We start from the raw sequence: 19,117 nt of genomic DNA, 5'->3' as shown, positions 1-19,117 counted from the left end.
CTATTCCATGCAGGACTTTAAAGGTGACAGCTAACATACTGAAGTACAACTGGAAGCCTATGGGGAACTAATGCAGCACTCATGGCAGTGGGATTATGGAGGAGTGCTGTGATGTACTCAAAATGGCAACCCTGCTCTATTCCTGACAAGCTGCAGTTTCTGAATGTTTCTCAAGGGCATCCCCCAAGAAGTCTGTGTTGTAATAACCCAATTGGGAAGTGACTAAGGCATGAGTGATCCTGAATAAACCTACCTAATCTAAGAACAGGTATAATTGATACAGTTCAAACTGAAGACACTTCTTGGATAAGAAGTGAAACATTTTTCAAAGACAAACCAAGAAAGTTCAAGTGCTTTTTGGAAAAGCACTTTTGGGGCAACCCTGTCTGGGGAAATGCTGCCTCATCCAGTGTTAACAATGCAAAATGTCCAGATCTAAGAGTCTCCAAAACCCACAGCTACTCAAGTCTTATTGGGGGTAGAGCTGAATTCTGTTGTTCCCTATCTTAGAACCTCAATGCTTTCAGGTATTGAGAAAGAACCTTGACAGCATTGCTTGGATGACTTGGAGAGAGGTATACAACTGAATATCATCATTATATTGATGATACTTCACCTGTACTGATGACTTCACCCAATCAGTGGTGGTATTCAGCCAGTTCTATCCGGTTCAGTTGAACTGGTAGCGGCGGCTGCAGGAAGCTCCACCCACCCGCCTGGACGTCATCACATCCTGTTTTTGATGGTCTGCGCATGCATGCACACTCACATTTGCGAACCGGTAGCGAAGGTAAGTGAGTACAATCCCTGAATGTTAAAAATAGGAATGGGGAGAGACTCAAGTTTTTGAGGCATCATTGAGGCACCCTGTAAAACACAGACCTAAGCCTAGATCTTTTACCAACAACAACTGGAACCAACCTCAGAAGAGGTCTTCATAAAACTGTGCTCCTCATGCCAATCCTCCTATACTAATCTGGGCTACCATGATTGATCAGCTGCCAAAAGTTAAAGGAATTTCAAGATGGAGCTACCATCTCCATCACAAGCCTCCAGAGATCATCTACAAGGAAGATCAATGCCATCTCAGGAGTATAATTGGACCTGGAAAATGTTTAATAATCCATTTCCTCCTGGGCCCGTTTTGAAATCCTCCAGGGTAGTTAAGATCCAGTGATTGCATTTTAACAGCAGACAAACCAATCACTGCTTCCCGTAAAGGAGTCAGAACTGTTTCTTCCCGCAAGGAAATATTTCCCACCAAGAAAATCCCCAGATAGGGGAGACCTGGATCTAAAACATGGTCTTTAGATTAATAGGTTAAAACTCTGTCCAGGTTTGGGGCACAACTAGGGTGGATAAAAATCAATGATTTTTTTAAAAAAATAAAAAAAATCAGTTTTTTTTTAATTTAAATCGGATTTTTTTGATTTAAATCAGATTTTTTTGATTTTTATTGAATTTATTTTAATAAAAAACTTTTGGGGTAAAAATCTATCGTAAGATAGTTTTCTATTTAAGATACATAAATAACTTAGTTTATTCAGCATGAAATGGAGCTTAGTTATGTAGCATGAGGCTGTATATTCTGCAACACTGGGACTATCGGTGAGTCAACAGTGGGTCAAAGGAGTAGCAGAGATGACAGTTGCTCTTTAAAAATTATGATTTAAATTGAGTTGATTTAAATCAAGCCTTTTTACTAGTGATTTAAATCATGATTTAAATTGTGATTTAAATCAATTCGATTTAAATCAAATCCACTCTGGGCACAACAGCTTCTCATTCAGTTCCATAACTCCAAGCAAATCCAAATGTCTTTATCCAACAGATACAGAACCTAGTAAAGTCCCCATAGAGAACCTGCAGTGGTCCCCATGGTCTCTTCCTACCCTGGAGTTACCTGTAATACACTCCCAACAATAAGAGCAGAGAAATAACGTCCCTAAGATAAACATATTGAATAAATCCTTTCTCCATGAAATGGGGTGAGGGGAAGCTACAGAAAATTCCAAGACAAACTGGCCATAGTTGAACTCAACATTTCTGTTTCTAAGTTGTTGAAGTGAATCCATTTTACCATCTTTCTTGCCACCGTTGTTAAGTGAATCACTGCAGTTGACTTTGCTCATCAGAAGTCACATGACCCCAGGACATTACAGTCATCATAAATACATGCCAGTTGCCAAGCCTTTAAATTCTGATCATGTGACCATGGGGATGCTGCAATGGTCGTAAGTGTGAAAAACAAGTCATAGGTCACTTTTTTCAGTGCCGTTATAACTTCAAACGGTCACTAAATGAATGGTTGTAAGTTGCGAACTACCTGTAATGATGTTATCTCCTAACACCCAATCATATTCCTACTGCCTCAAGACAAAAAAGGAAATCTAGGATGTGACACACACACACACATGCGCATACACTGTGTATCAAATAATTGGTATTTTGACTCAGGTCTGTGGAGGCCATCAATTCCCAAGCTGCCTCTAATTCCCATCCCAGAGGAAGCGGGTTAAAGCCTCCCAAACTGTTAGGCATAAATTCAGCCACAACACCGAGCAGCTTACGTAGGAAAGAACCCGAGCGGCTTCAGTTTCATTTCTCCAGACCGACCTAATAAAAGTCAGCTATTTAATATAACACTGCATTATGTTCCTCTCAGGATTGCCATAAGTTTTAAATTTAAAATTTAAAAACACAAGACACAACAATAATTAAAAATTAAAATAATTAAATAGATTTGGCCTCCTAACAAACCAAAGTAAATGGAACAGGTATTAGCCAGCCTAAAGCATGACATTTTGCACATGTTATGCCCATCCAGAACAGGATCTCTTGCATTCACCCTCCTAATTTCTTTGTGTCGGAATGGTCAAACAATTGGCAACTCCAAATCTCAACCAACAAATGCTCTGACTTACACATTGGCAAAAAGAATCAGAACACAAAATACAAGCTGAGTGGACATTACCTTGTAGATGACCCTCATTCTGTCAAGGACCTTGAAATACTCATATCAAATGATCTAAGTGCCAAAGCCCACTGTAACAATATCGCCAAAAAGGCATTAAGAGCTGTAAACCTAATCTTGCGTAGCTTCTTCTCCGGTAATATCACACTACTAGCGCATACAAAACATTTGCTAGACCAATTCTCGAATACAGCTCATCTGTCTAGAACTCGCACTGCATATCGAACATTAATACAATTGAACGTGTCCAGAAATATTTCACAAGAATATTTCTCCACTCTTCTGTTCGCAACAAAATACCTTATGCCACCAGACTTGAAATTCTGGGCCTAGAAAACTTAGAACTTATGACCTAAGCATAGCTCATAAAATTATCTGCTACAATATCCTTACCTGTCAATGACTACTTCAGCTTCAACCACAACAATACACAAGCACACAATAGATACAAACTTAAAGTGAACAGCTCCAAACTCGATTGCAGAAAATATGACTTCAGCAACAGAGTGGTCAATGCCTGGAATGCACTACCTGACTCTGTGGTTTCATCCCAAAACCCCCAAAATTTTAACCTAAGACTGTCTACTGTTGACCTCACCCCATTCCTAAGAGGTCTGTAAGGGGCATGCATAAGAGCACCAGCGTGCCTAATGCCCTGCCCTAATGTTTCCTCTATTTGTATCTTTTTTATGTATTCAATTCATGCTTATACTTATATACATTACCTAATATGTTCTTGAGAAATAAATAAAATAAAATAAATAAATAAATAAATGCAGGCAACTCTGATGCTCTGGCAAAAGTAACTGATGCTATTACAATTTGTTGCTATTTTAACCATTCAGTCATGTCGACTCTTGGTGATGTTATAGTCAAGAGTTCTCCAGGCTACTCTGTCAAGGACAGCTTCTTTCAGTTGTTGGATTTTCATCTTTGTATCAATTTTGATGTTACCAAACCAGCGTGTTCTTTGCTTGCCCTTCTTCTCATTCCACTAACCATTTCTAGCATCATTGACTTCTCCAATGAATTTACACGCACGACAGGGCCAAAGTAAATCAGACATAGTCTTGTGATTTTGGCTTCTAATGATGTGTCTGATTTTATACGATTCAGCATCTCTCTGTTGGTTGCTCTGTCTGTCCATGGTAATTCTACTATTACAATAGAATACAGATTATTACAAAACAGAGGAGGAGAAATCAGTGATAGCTTATTATAATTTTAGCTGTCACCTATTTTTTCCCATGTTAAATTATTATTATTTTATTATTATTATTTATTAGATTTCTATACCGCCCTACTCCCGAAGGACTTAAAATAGGTATGTCAACACTAGCAAATCCTTGTCTACCTGCAAACAGGTGAATGCTAGGGAAATGTTATACATTTTAGGAGTCCAGAATAGTCCACTGCAGAGAAACAGAATCCTTTTAATAGAACAAGACATGCCCAGGCAGATTTCCTTATTAGTAGGCAAAGAGTAGACAATGCAGCTTTCAAAGCTTATTTCTTCTCTCCCCAGCATCATTTTGTTCAATTTAGTCCCTCTATTCTTCAGAAAAAAGGTCCCATCAGCATCCATTCTTATTCTTCCATACTGTATATATGATATGCAAACAGAAAATTGAATTGGCTTTAGGTATGATCCTTCTTTTGCCAGAGAAGATATCGTAAACAACACATTTACCTTTTTAAACAGCCGAATAACATCCTCACTTATCTGGGAAAGTCTGACAATGACATTATTCATGAAGATATCGTTCAGCGTGGCATGGTCTCTGCTCTCTCTTCGGGTCTGTGTCAACACTAGATACCAGCAGTTCACAGGAGAAAGGAGGTGTTGATCCTTCCTATAAGCAGAGAGGAAGGAAAAGTGAAAAAAAGATTTTTTTAAAAAAACTCAGTCCATACATGAGGGCATTTTTAAAAATCTCAATAGTTTGGATGTTTGGTGAATATATTTTGCTTTCACAAAGTTTGCCAAAAGAGCCTTAATTCACCCTTTCAGTGAATTGTGCTTTTTTTCTGGATGGCTGCCTCAGCCTATTACAGATCATTAGCCAATACAATGTTACAATTCATAATTGAAAAAGAAAGTACAGAATAATAATATCAAGTTGGTATTTAGGACTGGACAATAATTGTGCTTTTTGGCAGTAGCAATCCAATCTTATAGCCACTTATTTGAGAGCAACTCCCCTATTTTTTTTCTAAGCACAATTCATTTCCTACATGCATACAAAGTTCTAATGACTGAGGAATTCATATTATTGTAGTCTAAGTGATTCTTGACTTGCAATCCACAAGTGAGCTCAGAATTTTCATCCTAGGTCATTGCTATCATTAAGTGGGTAACCAGGAGGCCTGATTCAACTTTACAACCATTTTTACAACGGTTGTTAAGCAAATCACATGGTTGTTAAGCAAACTAATCCAGTATATCCAAAGGCGATATCTGGCAAAAAAAAGTCATAAATTACAGTCATGTAACCACAGGACACTGCAACAAGTGATAAATGCAAGCCAGTTGCCAAGTGCCTGAAATGCATCATGGGACCACAGGGGTGGGAGTGGCTGTCATAACTTCAAGGATGGGTTGTAAGTAACTTTTTTTAAAAGTCCATTGTAACTTCTAACCATCATCAAGCGACCAGTCATTAAGTGAGGATTGCCTCTAACTAGAAGGGTCAGAAAAAAATTCTGCTACAAGATTGAATTATGTAACGTGTACATTTCAAAAACCTCATTTCAGACATAAAGTACCCTTTACGTGGAAAAGGAATATGTCACATCATAAATCTCTACATTTCATCATACAGTAAAATATAATAGTAATAATGTTTTCAAAATGTAAGACAACTAATTTACCATGATACAGCCCGTTGAGTAATGAGTTTTTCCTTGTTTTTGTGGACCACGTATGTACCCCAGTAGCAATGCATCAACACAATTATCAACACAGTTCCTTTTTGTGGAAGTCACACTGAGAAACAATGACTGCCACAAATCCTTGAAAATTAATAGCAGGGCATTTTTATTTAATGAGGGAAAGAGAATAAAGTCACAAACAGCACTCTTATACTTTCTTCCCCTAAATATTGAAGAAGACACTTTGAAACTTGCTACAAATCTCTCTCCATTAACACTGCTTTTATTGACAAAATACCCTTAAAATTTGAACACTGGAATCCAAATGTGATACTATGTTCTAAAGTACTGTGGATCATTTGTGTTTTATAGAATTGCTTACAAATAAGGGATGGGTTATAGAAAGAAGAGATATTGCAATGAACAATTCTAACCGCATTGCATGAGGGCCATCCAGGAATAGTGAGAGTGAAAGGGTTGGCCCGTAGCTACATTTGGTGGCCCAATTTAGACCTCGCTGTCACTAACTGGGTGTCCAAATGCCAGTTGTGTCAGGAATCAAGGCCAGCTCCGCCTAGGGGATGTGACCTCAGAGGAGTCACAAGGGGAACCAAACTTTTATTTACTTGAGGGTGAAGGTTCGTTCTCTGAGCTTATGGGTTGGTTTTCGAACATTTCGTTACCAGGATAAGTAACATCTTCAGCAGAGTTTAGGGGATTAACATTATAAACAAATGTTCTTTGTTTATAAGAGCTTCAGGTATGGGTGTGTCAAGTGAGGGTCTTGTGATGAGTCAGGTGTGAGTCATCCATGAGAGTCTTGTGATAGGTCTTGTGATGGGGAGGTTACATCAGGTGAAGGTCATTGGGAGGTGAACTGCTGGTTGGGGGACATTACATTGGTTGGTTGAGGGTCAGTGCTGTCTCTGGTTGGCTGTGCAGTTGATTTGGATTCTGAGGGGTTCATAGGCTTGTTGTAGGTCAATGTGTCTATTGATGGAATTGCTTTGGAGTGCCAGGCTTCAATGAATTCATGAGCGAGTGGTACTGTGGCAGGCTATTTTTGTGTTGCTCCAATCAAACTGGTGCTGTTTGGTGTGGGTGTGGAGTAGAGATTAAGCATGGTGATATTTGACTGCCAGCTGGTGGATCATGGCATTTGACTGCCAGCCAGTGTTCATGGAACCTGGTTTTTAATTGATGTGAAGTTTGTCCCATGTAGAATTGGTTGCAATGGTTATAGTTGATTTTGTAGATTACATTGCTGTTTTCATCCTTCTGTATCTTGTCTTTGGCTCTGGATATTCACCACCATTGTTTATATTTGTTGTGAAAGAAGACTGGAAGTTAGTTCTTCATATGCTTCTTTTTATTTATTTCACCCTTTCCTTTTTTTCCTTTTTCTTTCTTTGCACTCATTACTCTTATTTTACTTTCTTTTCTCTTTCCATGTTCAGTTCTTATTAGTTTTTATTACTATAATTAAAATCATATGTAATATCTTTAGTCTCCCTCTTTTTTAAAAATAAATTTTATTCATAAACACTTTTTTGAAAAACAGTGCATTGTCAGAGTATACCATTTACAAATAAAAAAGACCAAAAAAAGAAGAGTGATGTTAAACATTGACATACAAACTAGTAACAATAATAATGATATAGTAACAATAGTAATATTAAGGTTATATTAACCAAAAAGCTTTTAGCTATGTTTCTTCTTACATTAAAATAGTGTGATTATTTACCTTCTTGTTTTCTTATTTTCAGTACTAACATTTATGATCTTACTTATCTCTAATTTCTATCTCTTGTTTCTATCCATTCATAGAATTTATTCCAAATCATATAATATTCTGTATCTTCTTGATCTTTAATTTTAAAGGTTAATCTAACCATTTCTGCACAGTCAACAAAATTTCAAATTACAGCCTCCTCTGGTGGGGTATCACATTTTCCCAATATTTAGCATATACTGTATGATCCTTGCTGCTGTCAGTATGTGTAAAACTAAATATGTGGTCCTTTTATCATAGCACTCTGGTAATATACCTAGGAGACATGTTTCTGGTTTCAACTCAATATTCTTGAGCCTTGGTAGTACAGTGGTTTAAAGCACCCTGTTATTAACACAGCTGCCTGCAATTACTGCAGGTTCAAATCTTACCAGGCTCAAGGTTGACTCAGCCTTCCATCCTTTCTAAGGTAGGTTAAATGAGGACTCAGTTTGTGGGGGCAATAAGCTGACTTTGTATAAATATACAAAAGTATGAAGGCTATTGCTTAACGCATTGTAAGCCGTCCTGAGTCTCCGGAGAAGGGCGGCATATAAATCAAATTTTAAAAAAAAATTCTGTTTGATTATTATTTCCAGCCAGTTTTGTATTTTCTCCCAATATTCTCTTGCTTTACTACACGTCCACCACATGTGGTAGTAGGTACCTGGGGTCTGACTGCACTTCCAAAACTTAGCGGACAGGTTACTGAACATTTTCGCCAGTCTTGCAGGTGGCAGATGCCACCTGTAAAACATTTTACATTTAGGCTCACTCTTATTCTTGCCATCTTTTACCATAAATTTTTTATGTTTTTTCCTAAAGCATCCACGCAATAACTGGCTATATAATTGTCACTGGCCTCACAGCATGGAGAGAGAATGTTTTCAAGTAATCAGTATAGTACAACTCCCTGAAATCAATCAACCAAACTGCAAGGAGAAGGCGCCCTCAGTTAAACTGTAAATTTATACAGGCATTTGTCTGCCACACAAGTATAGGTAGGCCTCAGTCCACAACTGAGCTCAAAATTTTTGTTGCTAAGTGAATGATAACTAAATCAGTAACAAGTGTTTCGTTTAGTGATCATTCAAAGTTACAACAGCACTGAAAAAAGTGACTTATGACAGTTTTTGACTGACAACCGTTGCAGCATCCCCATCATCGCATGATAAAAATTCAGACACTTGGCCAATGACTCATATTTATGACAGTTGCAGTGTCACCTTTTGGGACTTTCTGACAAGCAAAGTCAATGAGGAAGCCAGATTCACTTAACTCCAAGTGATTCAGTAAATATTGTGACAAAAATGTCATAAAATGGGTCAAAACTCAATAAATGTCTCACTTAACAGAAATGTTGGGCTCAATTATGGTTGTAATTTGAGGATAACCTGTATATATTTATGCTGTACTTTTCCTGGAATCATAGTTTTTATGCTGCTTTTTAGAACTTGACCTCTGGTACTCAGGCCACATTTCTTTACCCTACTCATTATTTCTTACCCAGATAGAATTTGGCACCTCTGGGAAGCCTACTGACATATTTGTAGCCAGCATCCCAAACCTATTTCAAGCTGGATCCAACTGCTACCCATAAGCATTCATAGTTTCTGCATGTATAATATTTGGGTCACTGGTGATTGAAGGCCTCTCAGAATGCTAAGAAATAATTTCTTGATGGGTTCCCCTTATTTTCAAATAAGATAAACAAGCATACTGTGTCTTATTATAGGAATACCAAGAATCCTCACATAATATGCTTTGTGTTGATTCTGTTAGCATATCTCATTTTTGCTGAACTACAGTACACATGTTTTGTTCATAGTATCCCATTGCAAAGACACCTGAACTTCCAGTTTCAGAGCATACAGATCTATCTGCATACACTGCGTAATATCAGATATTTACCCACATGGTATAAATCAATGAAATACAGCAAAATATATTAGAAATTGCCGTAATCATTTAAATAATATTCCCAAATCTTGACCAATTTACTTTAAAATGGGCCATGTTAAAGTTTTGACAATCCAGCTATTTTGAGTGTTCAATCAGCTGAGGGACCTTGAAAGAACATCTGAGAATAACTGAATTATTGAAAAGGTTTTGTGGTGAAAATAAATTAACTCAGAGACCAGATTTTCAGAAGCTAGCTTTATTTATCCCAGTAGGCCAGATCTGTGCTATAAAAATATAGATATCAACTAGATAGAACTTAGGAGATAATAAAAACATTAACTCTTTGTTGCTATCTACTGGCTGTCCAGATGACTTCAACCCAGATCTGATAGTCATAATCTACAGACATGTAGGTCAGGATTGGCCTTCAAAGTTTATGCAAGGTGACCAATGCTGGAGTAAGTCTGGTGAATTCAAACTTAATCACTAGGGAAAGGAAAGATACAAATGATCAGGGTGCTGAGAAATATTATTAATGTGTAAAGCAAATAAATGATTCAGCTTTGTTAAGCTCATATTCCGTTTTCCCTTTGAAACCATTATGTTCAATAATATATTACTTCTATTTAAAATTGATGAACCACTTTAGAAGCTTCAGCAGCCGCAGCACAATTTCTCCCATTCATTCTACTCTTTTGAGGCCTCTGAAAACAGGGAAGGTCTCATGAATTCACTACTACATCAGGATTTTATCATACAGAAGACACTCTTAGATAGCAACATGAAGGAACAACTCTACCTTTGACCTCAGTAGCATGCTACAAAAATCAAAATAGTTTAGGAAACAAACTACTGTATATTCAATAAACTAGGGAAGTTTAGCCCTAATCTGCTTAATCCACAAGATATGCAACAGGCAAAGCAAGTATGAATAAATTCCTCTTGAGGCAGTGGTGTATAGTATCAAAGTTAGAGAAAAATACAACAAAATGAATTTTAGATTTAAGCAATAAGCTAAAGGCTTCTTGAAGGTTGTTGATCTATTCCATACATAAGAATATAGTGCTGACTATAGGCAGAGCACATTCCTGTGGATTATGCACAAGAGCGTCCATTGTTGATTAGTTGGTTTGCTGTAATAATTGCAATTGTAATGCTTAATTGTAATGCTAAGCAACCGTCAGTTATCCTTATGCATATAATTAAAGTACATGAAGCTGATGTTTTCTTTCCTCACTGGGAGATGACAAACTAATGTTTTTCTATGTCTATTTCAGCAGGCTAAGAAGTAGGTAAAAGGCTATGCATACAGGATATATATGTGTTTAGTATTTTCTAGATCACTCTCTTCACCAGATTGATTCAGAGTCTTGGGAACTTGGCTCTAGAGCATGGGTGTCAAACTCGATCATGTCACATGACATATCACAATGTTTTTTGTCTTCGCGGAGCCGGGGTGGGTGTGTCCTGCATGTGATGCATCCGGCCCCCAAGCCACCAGTTTGACACCCGTGCTCTAGAGGACACTAGACTGAGTTAAAATATTCTAGATTAGTCATTATTCCCATCTATTAGCTGTAGTAAGAAAGTACAAAGCAGAGAGGGGCACAACAGCATTTTGGAAGTTTTTTCTTCCAAGTACTTTTCCCCATGTACTCAAGGTAGCAGGAATTCAGTACGACTAGATTGTGCTCAAAATACATAATTTCACTGAAATAACATTCTCAAAGTTAGCAAGCCTCATACAATATTCCTGCTTAACTACTCCTACTACTTTCATAAAACATATTTCTTTTAAAATATCAGTCACAATCTTCAAGTGACCACTTCATTTTTTAAGATATTTTAAACTAACCTGGGAATATTTTAGAACCAGGCAACAGAACAGTAATTGTTGGAATAAACATAATAAACTTATTTGCAGCAGCAATGCAGAAGCTTCAATTAACCAGACTTCCTTTTAGCTCCGCCACTTTGAGTGTCACAAGGGAGGAAAGCACTTAGGCCTGCATACAAGGAATAGATCATTAGCACAGCAGAGATGGATGGGGGAAGAAACAGCCAATGGCAAGAGCATTCACATGAATTGTTCTGCTCTGTCATTGCTTTTCCTTTCTCTTCAGTAACAATATATTTGAGATAATATGATCCCAAGCAAAATGATGAAACTGATTTCTCATGTTCAAACACTTAGCCCCTTTAAGGACAATATACAGAAAAAAACCCAGCAGGACTGTCTTCTATTATGCTTTTAAAATACTGATTGATTCTCTTGTCCTCTCTTTCTTAAAGCAACAGATCTTTGTCCAGCCCCTTAGAACTATTGCTATTGGAAGATTGTCTCTGAATCCAAAATATTTCCTTTCACAAGCAATGAAGGTGGTGGTTAGATAAACATATCAATACACAAATTTAGATTTAACCAATTCAGGTTAAACCAGCTTCAGAACAGGACTGTGATTTAAACAGCGCCAATAATTAACAATCAGAAAGAAGGAATAAAAACACTATTAACAGCGTGTTTATATTTACATTTCTTTTTAAAACAGCAAAATAAAATTCAAGATGCAAACAATAGTTCAATGCCTTTTCCCTGCCCTTCAAACACATTAGTCTAGAAGAGCCAACACCCTCCAGCTGCTTTTGTTTGGGGACTTAGAAATAATTAGTTCAACATTTGCAGTATGTTCCAGGGGGCTTGCTCAATCCATTCACCAGATGTTGCTCTCAGCTCCATCTGGCTGCCAAAATGAATGGAAGAGCCACAATGAGCTGGCTTTGCTTTTTAACTGCAACAACAGCCACAAACTTCATGGGTCTCATAAGGATTTCAAGCCCATTAAGTTTTGGACCCTTTTTTCTTTTCATCTTAGCCTCTCCTAACCTCATTATTAATGCCCTTAGAAAAGATATATACACAAATATGTTTTTTCTTTCTCAAGCAAGAAAAATATGCCATGTGCAAATAGAAAAAAAGAAGCAAGAGGAGTTCTGAGGTTAGGCAACTAGCGGGCACAATATAAATTGTAATCCTTTAAAATAATTATTGTTTTAAGCACCTGGATATTCCCGTCTTGTCAGATTTGACGGCTTTTCCAACTATAAATTCCAACAGTCATTAATCCTTTAATAAGTTAGTATAGACATTGCTCAGTTAGATAGTCTGTCTTTTGCAAAAGGCAGCTTTGTGTATATTTTTATTTTAAAATACTGAATTGTTTAGGATTTTGTCTTGAATTTCTCATCACCCATAAAGTCCAATCAAAACCAACATCCCCCCCAACATCATTTAGGTAAGCACAAAAAACAGGTCTTTATGTTATTTCTGGGAATTTTACCAGATTTTATCTATATTTCGATTATAGTAGTAGTAGTAGTAGTAATAAAAAAAGCAGCAGCTCATCAGAAAAGGCTTATAGCTCATGTGGTTAAAAGCACTGAAATTTACATTATGTTATTACTTTAAGAGTTTTTATAAAATGATGTACTGTTGTTACATGGTTACAGACAAATCTTCTAGAACGTATAAAGGTGCTTATGATTTATGTTGAAAATATGGACAGCATGAATGATCATTTTGTCATGCTTGGTGGACTTGTAAAAATGCTAGAAAGGATTCAAGTACTTAGAACAATATAAAGAATTTTAAAGATAAACATTCAATGGAAACCAAAACTTTTCTTGCTCAAATTAATGGACAGTCAATTTGAAAAAAGCCAAGGAACATTATTTTTATATATGATTACTGTTGCAAGTTGTGGGGTGGGGGGAGGGGCAGTGGCTCAGCAGTTAATATTCCAGGCTACTTGCTGGAAAGCTGGCAGTCCAGGTTCGACTCCCAAGCTCCATGTGATGGAGTGAGCTCCTGTCCTCACCCTGGCTTCTGCCAACCTAGCAGAGTTTGAAAGCATGCAAATGCAAGTAGATAAATAGGTACCACTATGGTGGTAAGGTAACAGCGCTCTGTGATGTCATGCTGGCTACATGACCATGGAAATGACTTTGTACAGCGCTGGCTCAATGACCTTGAATCAGAGATCAGCACTGCTCCTTATGGTCGGCAACAACTACCAGAATAAAATCTGCAGGGACTCTTTTATCTTTACTGCTGCAAGAATAATATATGCACAGAAATGGAAAAATAATGAAATACCTGCAATGAAGGAATAGTTGGTAAAAACAACTGAACCAGCATAGATGACAAAATTAACTTGTTTGATTAGATAAAGATGAATGCCTACATTTATCAGTGACTGGAAACCTTTAGGGACATTTTTTTCTGGGGGGAAAAAAAGAAAAATAAACTTGTGATTTAAGATTGAAGATTAGAAAGGGTAGTTTGGGGGGGAAAGAAATTATAATGTAATCTTGGAGAAAGAGGGTAAAATATAAATGCATTTATAACAATTCACAAAATGATCAGAAGATACTTCTTCATAATCTTTCCCCCCTTATTTTTTCACTTACTATTTTTCTTATTTTCTTTGTTTCTTTTCTAAGAAGAAAAGAAACAATATATCTATTTGTATAGATATACTGTATACAATATAGTGATTGTGTATAGATTCTGAATATTACCAAGTTAGAATGTTGCCTTTAAAAGTAAGGTATTTGCTAAGTGCCGGTTTGGAGTTCTGGAGAAGGTGCTGGCTAGAAACCAGGAGACTTGTGAGTTTTAGTCCACCTTGGGCATAAAAACTGACTGGGTAAACTTTGGACCTCTCAGCACAACTCACTTCACAGGGTTATTGTTATAGAGAATACAGGAGGCAGATATTGTCACCATGTTGAGTTGATAGTTAAATAAAAAGACAGGATAAAAAATTAATAATATGCCCTTCTTAAGTTATTTCTAAGTCTTCATTTTGACCAGAAAAGTAAATTAAGGATAACTCGGATGAAGAAGTTGCCAATCATTATCTTTTTTTGATTAAGCAGAGAATAACCCCTCCCCTATTAAGCTCAATAATGAATTGAGCTAAGGAAATCAAATCCATCTCCAGATTAATTCCACTCACATTCTTTTCTGTCAGTGTTCCATTCTGCAGTTATCTTCATTGTTTTATTCTTGGCATAACCATGGTTCCAAATTGACAGTTTTCCTCTAAGAATCTGCATTGCACTAAAATACTGTAAAGAGCCTGATTGGACACAATTGCTCCTTGATGCCTTCTGTAGACAATACGGTCTGTTTGGAGTGACCTTGTCATGCTTATCCCAGGAATAGATAAACATCTAGGTTTTTCAGACTTGGATCCCTTATTCAGCGTCTTCATGATTGAAGACTCACAGACTCGCTTAGCTGATGATGTTACCTAGTCAGGTAATCAAATGTCTACAAGCAAACAACCAAGCTTGGAGAGCACCAAGGACCTCACAGTTCAACCCTGAATTACAGACATTCTCTTTTATTAACATGTTTATTATATTATCAGCAGATGTCATTTCGTGGAAGAAAAGCATGCGTCTCCAAGTTTTTTGTCTTTCTGGGTTTCTTCTTCTTCTTGATCTTTTGGCTTAGTCAAACAACAGTTTCATCTGTTTATAATGCCCCAAATCAGACACCATCTCTCTTGTATCATACTACCATTATTTGGCAATTTGTAGCCAGATTTCAAGAACATGACCTTGGAAGACTCCAGGAGGCACAGAAAAAGAGTGGGTGGAGGCCATATCCAACCAAGCACCACATTAGTTCCATTACACTGTTATTGTTCTTCAGTTTTCAGCAGTGTCATCTTGCTAGGCTTCAGAGTGCGCAAAGAAGAACTCAGGAGCAGGGAAAATGCATAATGGAAACTGCCGTTTCTTAACTTATATTTTCCAGTATCCAGTTTCCTCATAACACTCAAACAACAATTGCCCGGAAATCAACAAACATTATTCTCATTAGTCAACAAACAAGCAAGGCATAAAAATGCTTTATTCTGTGCTCTTTCTGAAAGCTTGTATCTGTTGCTACCCTACTGGAAATGGAAAATATGTCTGCCTAGAGAAAGGGCAAATTTTCAATCATTTGAATATCTCTTCTGCAGTATGGCAGTATTTTTTATCCTTTGCAACTTGAAAATATGTGTCAGCAGGGACACAGCCAGCTGGGGAATTCTGGGAGTTGAAACCTACACATCATCAAGTCCCTGAGGTTCAGAAACGTTTTTTTTTTAATAAAATGCATTATTATTATTTCCATCCAGACTATATTAGTTTTCACATTCAGGTATACCAATCTCAACACAACTGTAATTGTTATCATTTTACAGAGCACTGAATGAATTATAAAATTGTGACCATCCTTGGCATCACAGCTATATAGTCTTTCCTTACATAAGAAGCTAATATTTGGCATAAGTAAAAACTACAGTGCAGCTAGTCCTCAACTTGCAACTGTTTGTTCAATGACCATTTGAGCTTACAACAAAGGAACTTATCCCTGTCCAAAGTTATGGCCATTGCAATACCCCCACGATCACATGAACAAAATTTAGGTGCTTGGCAACCCACCTACTCTTACAACTGACTTCAGGAATGCTGTAGTATCCCACCTACCTATTACCTTCCCATGAGTCTCTGCAGACCTTAGGTCTGCTTCTCACCCACTGGCTCCCACATCCTCCTCCCCATCCCTGTCTCAGCTCGGTAAATCAGTAAATCTCCTTCAGGAAGCAGCCAGTACACCTCTCAACTTGCCTATAAAGTGGAGGCTATGTGGTGCCATCCCGGAAGCAAGCACCATTTTGGAACAGCCACAATTCAATGTGGTTGCTCCCAAAATGGCAGCTGCTTTTGGTATGGTGCCATGCAGCTTCCATTGTGTAGAAGGCTGTACTTACCAAAAACATAAGTGACTTTAGCTAAGAAGTATACATTTCATAAATAATGACATGCTGATTTCCCTTATGTATTTTATTATTGCACTGCTGTTCCAAAAGAGACTTGGAAGCAATTAAATTCGGAATAACCAGGGTTGTGTCATCAACTAACCCACGGATGTGCAACCTTAAACATTCAAAGAGCATTTGGACCCATTTCCCACAGAAAAGGAGCCACAAGATCCTTCCCATGCCTGAATATTTCTTGAGTGGCCACAAAACTAGCCTATATAGGCTAGTTGAATTAAACCTATATAGTTGAATTAAACATTCTGTTTTCTTCTGAAACTTTTCTTTTCTTGGATTTATCCATGGTTGGCCTACTAGGGGTTGAAAAGCTCAATAAATTGCATGCTGGCAGGTGTCACACATTGGCGGTTGGGACGCATATTTTGAGTGACAGGGAGCCGCAGCAGAGGGGTGAAAGAGCCATATGCGGCTCCAGAGCCGCAGGTTTCTGACCCCTGAACTAACAAATGCAAAAAGATATCTTTTCAGTAGGGAGCAGGGAGCTAGACTAGAAGATCTCTAATGTCCCTTCCAATTCTGTTATTCTGTTATCAGAGTAGCAATAATATGTACCAATGAAATTAACAATAGAGAATGAATGAGATTTCAATAAAAATGTAACACAAACACATTCAGAGCAAAGTTGAATAAAATAGAGTTAAGGACTATTTCCCGAACATCACATAGTTGAAGGTTTGAAATTTGGGATGGGTGTCATTGAAGTTCAAGATGGTTTGGACCAGCAAATAACCAATAATTGCATTTTAGGAAGACTGCTGGAAAGGAAACATAAAACTTCAACTAGTGAGCTGCAAAAGAATCCACAGTACGAATTTATTTTTTCTTATAACATGAACATGTAGAGTTCATTTGGAGTTCAGAATCTTAAAGATAATATCAGAAAATGATACACACTAAAATCAGTCACACTTTCCCAAAGCAGACACCAGATTAAAACTGGAAATCAAAGGGAATACCTAATAAAAGAATCCTGAAATATTAATGAAAAGGAAGAGAAAAGTGTCTTATCTATTTACATTCCTGGACATAACTGTCTAGATTCTGTAAGACAAAACAACTTTGGAAAATAAAGACATCTGCAATAAATATTATGCCAGTTAATATAAACATATTGTATTTTTCAGAGTATAAAATACACTTCCCCCCCCCCAAAAAAAGAGGGTGGAAATGTTGGTGTGTCTTATACACCGAATACAGCCACCCTTGCTCGTCCCATTTTTGCGAAAAATGGGCCCGTTTTTGCAAAAAACAGGATGTGCAGAGGGTTTGGGAGGCCTGCAGAGTGCTCCTGGGGGCTGGGGAAGGCAAAAACACTCCAGTTTTTGTGAAAAACAGGCCTGTTTTTTGCCAAAATGGGGGCATTTTTGCCCTCCCCCAGCCCCACTCTGCAGGCCTCCCAAACCCTCGGCGTGCCCCGTTTTTCGCAAAAACGGGTGAAAAACAGGCTTGCAGAGGGTTTGGGAGGCCTGTAGAGTGCTCCTGGGGGATGGGGAGGGCAAAAACCTTTTTTTCTTACTTACCTCTTCAAAATCTTGGTGTGTCTTATACACCGGTTCATCTTATAGTCCGAAAAATATGGTACATTCATAACTTCCACACAGAAATTTCAATGAATTATATTAATATAAATAATTATGTAAATTCAATTTGTGCAAACCTTATCCCCATAAAGTATCTAACACATCCTTCATCAAATGCAACCATGTTTCTTTACTTTGTCCTGTTGAAGACAACACAAAACAACAATACCAATGACTGGACCTTAACCTTTATTTCTTTTACTCAGTTATACAGACATTCCAATATTCTGATTTATTGAACAAAATATTCTTTTGTTCAATCTCCCATTTCTATCTCCAGGAATATTATAAAAGAGTCTGTCATGTTGAGATAACAACCAAGGGCACATGCTTTAGCGATCCTCTGGAATGGCCAAAATCAGTAGACACACTACACACTTACTTGAATTGATGGTGTTCTCTGGAGCCACGAATCTTGGAAGAAAATCTTTCTGCTAATTTTTCCAGATTCCTGGAATATTCCAGTTCAATCTCAGCCTTTCTGCGGAAAAACTCCTGAAGATCTTGCAAAAGTTGTAATCGGGATTCAGACTGTTGTTCTAGGCATTTGAACTGCTCCACCAGCTGGATACGAATTTCTGCAGGCATCAGAGAACAAAAAGAATGTATGAATACCCAGGAATAGCAACAACATTGTATTCAATTTAGCTCACTTTATGCCAAAAACAGAGCAAAACAATCAAGTCTGCAGTGTAGGAGTCATAGAAATACAGGTAGCCCTCAACTTATGACCAGAATTGAGCCCAAAATTTTCATTGCTAAACAAGACAGTTGTTAAGTGAGTTTTACCCCATTTTACGACTTTTCTTGTCACAGTTGTGACAAGAACTGCAGATGATAAGTTAGTAACACTGTTGTTAAGTGAATCTGGCTTCCCCATAGACTTTGCTTCTCAGAAGGTCCCAAAAGGTGATCACATGGCTGTGAGACATTGCAACCATCAAACATATGCCAGTTGCCAAGCACCTGAATTTTGATTACGTGCCCATGGGGATATAATGTTTGTAAGTGTGAAAAATGGTCATAAGTCACTTTTTTCGGTGACTTTGTAATTTGAACAGTCACTAAATGAATGGCTTTAAGTCGAAGGCTACCTATATTGAGCATTCTCTGTACAAGA

General features: G+C 37.5%; 1 protein-coding gene across 2 annotated transcripts in view; it reads right to left on the bottom strand.

The window, feature by feature from the left end:
* Nucleotides 1-19,117, bottom strand: part of SRGAP3 (SLIT-ROBO Rho GTPase activating protein 3) — a 209,337-nt gene that overhangs the window by 89,716 nt on the left and 100,504 nt on the right. For both annotated transcript variants that reach the window (XM_034431627.2, XM_034431628.2), the window contains exons 2-3: nt 18,380-18,575; nt 4,665-4,827 (exon numbers count right to left, since the gene is read on the bottom strand). In XM_034431627.2, coding sequence (XP_034287518.1) covers nt 4,665-4,827; nt 18,380-18,575 — 359 coding nt within the window. The remainder of the gene's footprint in view (nt 1-4,664; nt 4,828-18,379; nt 18,576-19,117) is intronic.

This window comes from Pantherophis guttatus, chromosome 2, assembly GCF_059756535.1.
Source record: "Pantherophis guttatus breed Tessera chromosome 2, ASM5975653v1, whole genome shotgun sequence".
Lineage (NCBI taxonomy): Eukaryota > Metazoa > Chordata > Lepidosauria > Squamata > Colubridae > Pantherophis > Pantherophis guttatus.
Note: the sequence above shows the minus strand (reverse complement) of the source record. Positions and strands in the feature narration are given on the sequence as shown.